Source organism: Sphaeroforma arctica, assembly GCF_001186125.1.
Source record: "Sphaeroforma arctica JP610 unplaced genomic scaffold supercont1.2161, whole genome shotgun sequence".
Taxonomy (NCBI): domain Eukaryota; class Ichthyosporea; order Ichthyophonida; genus Sphaeroforma; species Sphaeroforma arctica.
Window position 1 is genome coordinate 330 of NW_014038397.1, and position 8,053 is coordinate 8,382.

At 44.0% G+C, this 8,053-nt stretch overlaps 2 protein-coding genes across 2 annotated transcripts; one reads left to right on the forward strand and one right to left on the reverse strand.

Annotated features, from left to right (window-relative positions):
- The first annotated feature begins 380 nt into the window (after positions 1-380).
- On the forward strand, positions 381-3,237 carry SARC_12232 (hypothetical protein). Its single transcript, XM_014293666.1, has 4 exons — positions 381-512; positions 1,146-1,284; positions 1,716-1,822; positions 2,555-3,237. The coding sequence occupies exons 1-4, from the start codon at positions 438-440 to the stop codon at positions 2,720-2,722; spliced, it is 489 nt and encodes a 162-aa protein (XP_014149141.1). The 5' UTR covers positions 381-437; the 3' UTR covers positions 2,723-3,237.
- Positions 3,238-3,964: 727 nt separating this feature from the next.
- Positions 3,965-7,891, reverse strand: SARC_12233 (hypothetical protein; the record flags this gene model as incomplete). The annotated part of the gene is made up of 6 exons (XM_014293667.1): positions 3,965-4,640; positions 5,186-5,376; positions 6,063-6,343; positions 6,915-7,047; positions 7,390-7,484; positions 7,753-7,891. Coding segments are annotated over 6 exons (1,032 nt in total), but the record flags the coding sequence as incomplete, so codon positions are not given.
- Between the last annotated feature and the right edge of the window lie 162 nt (positions 7,892-8,053).

The window sequence follows — 8,053 nt, forward strand, 5'->3', positions numbered from 1 at the left end:
CATTGTCTTTTTCACTGAGGGTTTACTATGCTGAATGTATATAGCAGTCTCTCAAACTGCATTGCAAATTTATCGTAATATAACCGACTCAAGAATAATACGTGACATATGTGACACCTAGACCTCGTGATGCGGATTATTGGTTTGAAATCAATCACTTTGGCTTTGACATTTGTTTTGCTAAGTGAAAACATTGTGCAAATCTTACTTCAATTTCTGTAGTTTTTTTTTCCCCATCCATACTATCTCGACCAAAGGTAATGATAGACAATAACAAAATCATTAGTTTAATTTTCAAGAGCCAATTCGAACCTTCCCTACAATCTAACTTCACTAAACAAGTCCCGAATATAATCTTGCCCCAATTGGGGCTATAAATAGATTTAGTGGATCTGGATGCCAAACTAGAGGAGGCTGTCGTCAAATTCAAGGATAGCATGACTCACAAAACCGAAAGAGAAGTGTATGAGTCTGGGCAGTCGCTTTCAGTCGCAAATGGGCCTCTGAAAGACGTAAGCATCTTTTTTTACCACCCTTGTAAACTGTATTAGTGTCCGCCCTTCGAATGGCGTCATAGCAATTGATTTGCGGATTTGACCGTTGCGCTGTTTAATGCATTGGGTGGGTGTATAGGTGACATGGTGTTGGACCGCAGCCTAAATTTATTACCAAAGCAAAGCTATCCGGTACGACTATGTTCTTGTAATCAAAAGTTCTACTTATATATTAGAAGGCAGTTATATACATCCAATTATTGTGTTATGTGTTTGCTTGAACCAATGCAATGTAAGTCCTACTGTAAATGAAATCATCGGTACAAACTACTGTGTTCACTACACGCGCTGGACATAGTACCTACGAAATATTCTTCGTTTTCTGGTGACTTCGCAGCGGTATGAATATTGCTGCTGAGTATAAATTTGTCCATACTACAGTCGTATATACTTCTGTGACGTGGTTCCCAACTACATGCGAGCTTATAATGATTATTTGTGCATACCTTCTTAAGTAGACACATCAATCTACTTTTATTTATGTATGGGGTTTTACTATGGATTACACGCCCATCCACATTTCTATACCGATGATTGCCTCAATGTATACGAATATTCAACACACACTGCCTCGTGTATCGTGTTATGCAGGTCTTACTGAAAGCAGTCGATGCAATCGCTCTCCCGGACATTGATATTGGGCCGATCGATGATATACTAAAGGAAAAGTTTGCAAGCTACCTGGACAGAAAGTCAAAGAAGCGTAAAATGACTGACAGAGCTATTGACGGTACACACTTATGTTTTATGATATTTGATTGGTTTGTGCTGGTTGCCAATACCTTTTCGCGTAATCGTGTGCATTCGTATGGTTTTTTATCAAATTCCTGCTACAGCTTTCGAGGCGATACTGAGTAAGCTACACCTTTTGAATCGTTTAAGATCGCTTTTCATTCAATCAGCTCTAATTAAAGCACATAGCGACAGGTCTAAGCACTATTCTGATTTTCAAACTCCAGTATGCTGGTTGTTATCAGACTTGTATGCCATACAAAGTGAGGGATATATATGGCCTTTTTGGCGCACAAGGCCAGTAACACAATCCTTGATATTCAAAATTCAGTATTTCTATCAGCTGATATTCAAAACAAGCCAAAATCTGCAATCAGATACCATTAAATATAGTTAGTTTGACTCGATTCTACCGTTGTATATTGCTAGACGAGGATGATAATGAAGATGAGGACGACAGTTCAATCGAGAGGAAGTTCAAGGCTGTTTTCAAGAAGCACAAGGTGGCCGAAAGTATCCGTGAGAGCGCTTTCAAGGTAGGCGCTTGTTTCCTAAGCGTGTCCTTGACACTGGTGGTTATCGTTGCTGAGAAATGAGTGATGTTTTATCATTGCATCAGAGCATAGTATGGGATTTATACCCTAAGCCAAATCGGGATCTGTTTCTCAACGTGAGATGTATAACTACAAATGCTGTAAGGTATGTGAATCGTGGATGACTCTATTTCAGGGTGTTTTGTGCGTTCCTCTGGCGCATCAACGCTATTCGCTTCTACTACTTCTGTTGAAGTTCGGATTGGAAATATTGCGTATCTTGCGCATTTAGGTGCGCGATGAACATTTGCAGTGTCTGTATAACGGGTTGTAGCAGCTTGAGCAGTACTTCGAATAGGCCGTATGATGAGGACATGACTCAGGGCTGTTTCTTTCAGAGGGGGGAGGATGTGTATTGCGAGCTACGGTCGGTGATAGAGAGTCTCTACTTACCTACTTTATTCTACAAATCACAAACCATGCATTCTTTTTCAATGCATTGAACTTTTCAACTAATACTTACAAAATGTAACAGCAACAGGTGTTGATATGGACGGAATATGTCGACAAGTATGAGAATTTCTCTTTACCCAACTCATCAATCAAATCAACCTTTAACCCCAACCTCTTCAACATATAACAGAGAACATATCGATCAGAAGCGAGAATCTATCATTTTATTCAAAAGCACTCTAATTATCAACACTATATTCCACATCCCCGACGTTATTTTAGGGTCTGGTCAAATATATCGATCAGAACCAAGAGTTCCTGTCACGCGTGGCGATGAAGGCCATGGCGGGCAAGGTGCGCACGGGACAGGTGGGCGATGTCAGCGAGATAGCGCACGATCCAGAGGCGCCTTTTGATCAAGTGCGTGCAGCGAAGATCACCAAGGAGTAGGCGTGGTGTACCTATTGATGGATGGCACGTGAAGGTGCATGTACAACCGTTTTGTCCCGAAACTCGGATGAGATTCGGGTATACTCGTCGAAGCGTATGCTTGTATATAAAGGTTGAATTAGGTTGATTCCTTGTTGCGATGGAGGTGAGGTTTCTGCGCGCAATGAAATATGCAGTGAGTGCCGCCCACCCCACAATCGTACGCGGACGAGTCTACATTTAGTCACACGTCGGAGCTCTGCGGCATGTGTTTGATCTCCGGCGGAAGTGAATGAGCAAGGGAAGAGTAGTGGACTGAAACCACATGAATCCTTGAAAGATAGGTTACTGGGACCAAGAGGTCAATTGCTTGTTCAGCACAGAAGTTGGAAAGGAAAGGGATAGATTCGATATTTTTCATGCGACTTTCGCGCCAGTTTACAATGGGATGGTAGTTCTTGAGATACGTTAGACTGATTGGGTGATAGACAAGTGTTTAGCCACCAAATGATCAACACCAAAATGAAGACGATCACTATTTTTTTTTTATTTGCAGACCAATTTACAAAGCCAGCCTGCTGCATAATTCAACGGGGACTTTGCATCTACCCTATGCTTAGAGGGCTATGTTTGGGTGTGAGGAACAGTATGTATATATATTTATATGTATAGAAACCAGTTTAGCCACGCCTTCCGTCACTATATGATGTTGAGATTGGCGGAAAAGCGGAAGGTATCCCATTCGCTGGATTCGTAAGGAAGAATGCACGCACTACTCATATATAGTACATACTACTGGTGGCAAGCCAAGTGGTGGTGCCTGGAAGAGTCTATGTGGGCCGTACAACCCCCGAATCTTTCAACTCTGATCTCAGTGCAATGAAGCTCAAAAATAAGCCACCAGATTAATATTCATTGATGAGTACGACGCAGGAACTAACAGACGACCGAGAAGTGCTTTGATCGGGGCGTGCTAGCTGTCTTGAGGGCGTGTACTCAGGGAACTGTTCGGATTCCGTTCACCGGATATTTCCAGAGGGACGGTTTGTCCATGGCCAGCGCCTGACTGTTTACGTCCCTAGCTGAATGTGTTGTTGCACGTGCTGATACTGCTAGTACAGTTGATTCGAAAGCAATCTGTCCCTGCACAACGGCATCGCGGTGATCATGCTTGCGTGCAACAAAATACCGCTGCACATTCCTCCGGGCATGCAACAGTGTGTGAGCTTAAGCCCAATTATTTATATGTGTAAGTTGGGGGGGAGAAGAAGGAGGGTGGGATAGGGAGAGAGGTATATAGGTGTGTTGGGTGTGTCTCTGCATGTTTGGGTAAGTGTGCTTGTAGGTGGGTCTGGTCTTCCTATGTGTGTTCATGTATTTGCCAACGCGTGTATGTGTATTTGCAGTTGCAATTGCAAATGCGTGTTTATATGTGCATGTATTTGTTCTACCCGCATACGTAAGGGTGTGTGTGTGACGAAGTGCTTGCCGGTATACACACGGTCTCGCACTTGTGGGTGTGCAATCAGTATAGGCTATGTCGCATTTCAGCCATTCGTGACAAGGTGTGTGCATTTCTCCACTGCCCTAATTGCCTTCGTCTGCCATTGCTAACAACTTCAATCGCTACAATATCGGCATATACTACGCATGTGTATACACGTCTCAGTCACACACTATCCTACTGCAGAGGTCGTACATCTGATGTTTCTCAAGCCCTTTAGCTCTGATATATAAAGAGTCCCTCTAGAGCATCCCGAAGCCTTCCGCGTTCTCTATGGCTGTGAGGATCTTTGCCTTCAGGCTTTCCTTTGATGAGTAGTCGCACAGCAGCAGCACATTGAAGCACGTGTGTGCGGTGGGCAAGCGCTCTGAGTCCGCTCCATTTTTGGCGATGACAAAGTGCAGGTTGGCGAGGCCTCCGATCGGCACACGATCACTGGCAAGGGTTGGAAGAGAAAGGGGTTCCTATTAGCATGCGTATAACAGGTGACTTGTGTGGGTGGGTGTGGTAAAGTATGTATTCATATGCTAAGGCAGCACCTGTACAATCTTCAAACTATACAGCAGCTTCAAATATTGTTCACCAGCCGTTCAATAACCTTCAAATCAAGTATAGAGAGGACCTTGTTTTGAGTTCACACACTTACACGGTAGATTGCACATGCACATAGGCAATAGATACGTTGAGCGTGCCCCCCAAATACATTGTCATAGATACAGTATTTGCATAATATACGATCAGGCCACATGATTGCAAAGTCATAAACGGATTTAGGCATCTGCTGATTTGAAATCATTCCAAAAACAAATACTGGTATGACTATAAGGCAGGCACCAAAATGCCAACAACGATAGTCAACATTTTCTGTGCAATCCCATTCGGTTCTTGGTAGGTGACACAAGTGCTGAAGGATGAGTACTACAATGTCCTTGCAGAGACATCGTACACTTCGACTATGATCACGGATTCGTGAAACGCACCTTCCCGTCGCGAAAAACAATAGCCTCTTCTTCTGCGCATCTGTGAACTCGTGCACAATCTCCCAGAAGTACTTGATCACTGGTGTTTGGGCTGTGAATCCGCCATCGTACTCAGTGCTGGCTTCCAGTGCCTCGAAATCGAGATCCTGGCAGCCACAGATCAGCAGCTCCAATTCTTCGTGTCTAAAGAGCTGCGTTTCATGTATCACGTGTGGAGAAACGTGAAGTGGCGATGAGATCACTAACTGACATGACATGCGTGCTATATCTATAAATATAGTCGCTACACTGAACCTTATCGTTTCTGGCGCGCGATAATGTCTTTGGCACTCGAACATAAATGCAGCACAAGTTACAAGAAAGTGACAATTGATCCGCGCCCGTTGGGTGTGGGTGGGTGTCCATCAGTGCGCATGATGACGATCATGACAGCACACAGCACTCAAGAATGTTTGTCACGCAGTGACAGAAACTATGAGTTAATTCCTGTGATACACCGCGCGAAGTGTCAGCAGGACACTTTGAGCCCAAATGGATCGGGTGTGGGTTTAATAGCAACCGTAATCAGACGGCGGGACATGTACATGAAGACATCACTGGGTGTTGAGAATACCGGAAACGATTGCAAAATGTGTACATACACCTACCAAGACCTTTTTATATATTAAAACCCGAAGAAGGAATTGAATCCATACCAACTTCGACTACAATGGGAGATTGAAGCCAAGCACTGCACTTATAAAGACACGCGGTATACACACTCCAAACAGTCACTGGAAAAAAAAAACTGCCAAACAGTGACACACACTCATAAATATCTTCCTGAATTGTACTTATCTCCAATACATACACATATCAATACGTAGGCCATAAATACCTGCAATGCGCCGCCGACGGCTATCACATCGAAGCCTCGCTTGAGCTCCTTAAACTGCGTGGCGATAGAGTGGTTGAGCACCCACTGCACATAGAGGTCCACATACTCCTCCCTGTTCTCGATAGTCAGCTGCTTGACCCCGCCATTCGGCGTGAGATCGACCGTTTGCACCTCACCGAACAAATCATACTCCACTTGAAATGTGCGGTGGTAGGTGGAGGATACGTCTCCCTCGAACTTCAGCAGTTGTTCCAACCCTCTCGCTAGTTCCGGGTCGGCCTCTATTGGTTTAGGTAAATGGTGGGTATGAATGCGTGCGTGGTGATATATGAATAGTTGTAGTTCATATACACATGCAGACATACACATATAAAGCACCCACGGGTTTATAAACTGTACTCGGATGTGAGACTCTGCGACAATACATTAGCTGAACGAGTGAGTGATGTGACTTTAAACTGACCTCGGGCCAGCCGAACTATGTAATAATTAATTAGGATCAATGATATGGCCCTCAGTATGTGCACCACGGTCAATTACTATGGGGTGCTGTTCACACTGTGTACCACGCCGACCAGAATCCACAACGTAAAATCGAACGAGAAAGTGAAAGCCACACGCACACGCTGCTGACCCTCGAACTCTGTGCGTTGAGCTACATCTGATAGCACGGGCGCGTATGTGCTAAGCGAAACAGGGTAGACTAATTTTATGAATTACGCGCTTGCTTGTCTATACCTTGCAAGCTTGGACACCCGGTAAATCAATCTAAATGCATATATGTTGATTTCAATGAGTCGCTATCCCATGACATGACTATCGTGGCTCAAATAGATCAGTGCGTGGACCTACCCTTCAAATCGTCAAGTGTCACATCCACGTTTATATCCGAGTCAGCCCCTGACGGTATTGTCAGCTTTTTGTACACCACCATCGGAAACCTCACGTCCAGGATGATGGAGTTGTATATGGCAAGCCCAAGTACCTGTGTGTTTTCATATGATAAACCATTGATACCTTTGTTGGATTGCAGCACTCTTAACATGCATTTTGTAGCGTGTGTACAGAAGTGTATATAAATTTGGCAATCTCAGCGTATTATGATGCAGTGCTGTTGAGTACCCAAAGGTCGCGTGGCTTCCCTGAGTTGGTCACTTACACACATCGGTACTGGTGCGAGGTGAAGAATTTCCAGTCACCATCCAGCGATTGCTGCCGCGTATGTCATACTAAGCTTGGCTCAAACAGTATGCACATCGTATGAATTGTTATAAATGTGCGCACAATTATACGCGCACCAAATAGTAGCAAGATGACAATCACTTACCAGGCCAACTAAGAAGAACTCCCCCTCACTTCCCAAATACGCCGAGGTCGGGTTGATCCAGTAGTGGTGTGCTGCCTCGTTGTACGTGAACATACCTGTATAGCATTTTCATCGTATTCAGAAGGTGCCGAGAAGATAATTAGTAAAGTCGTATTTGGTAAAACTATACAAGCACCACGGTAGCTGATTGACGCACACGCCGTACATTACTAAAGCGGTACACACAAGTAAGGCCAGTAAGTAACCATGTCACCAGCAGCTTCAGTATACAAAGTAATCAGAAGAAAACACCGTTGTCTGTATAGTGGCATACAAATGAAGTACCTTAAGCGCACAAGAATAATTAGCAAATGCAGCACACACCGTATTTCGGGTCGAATATGTCCCGAATCACAAGCTGGAAAAATTCCTTCTGTACCCCCCCTTCGTCCACCCCTTCTTCGCCCACAAACGTTACCCGCAATTGCTTCTTCAGGTCTTTTGGGTTCTTGCTTTGAAGCTGGTTCGATTTGTAAATGCAAACCAAAATGCAGCATCAGTATCACTCAACAATGACTATCAAAATGCAGTATCACTCAACAATGACTATCAAAATACAGTAGCAGTCAACAATGACAATCAAAATGCAGTATCACTCAACAATGACTATCAAAATGCAGTAGCA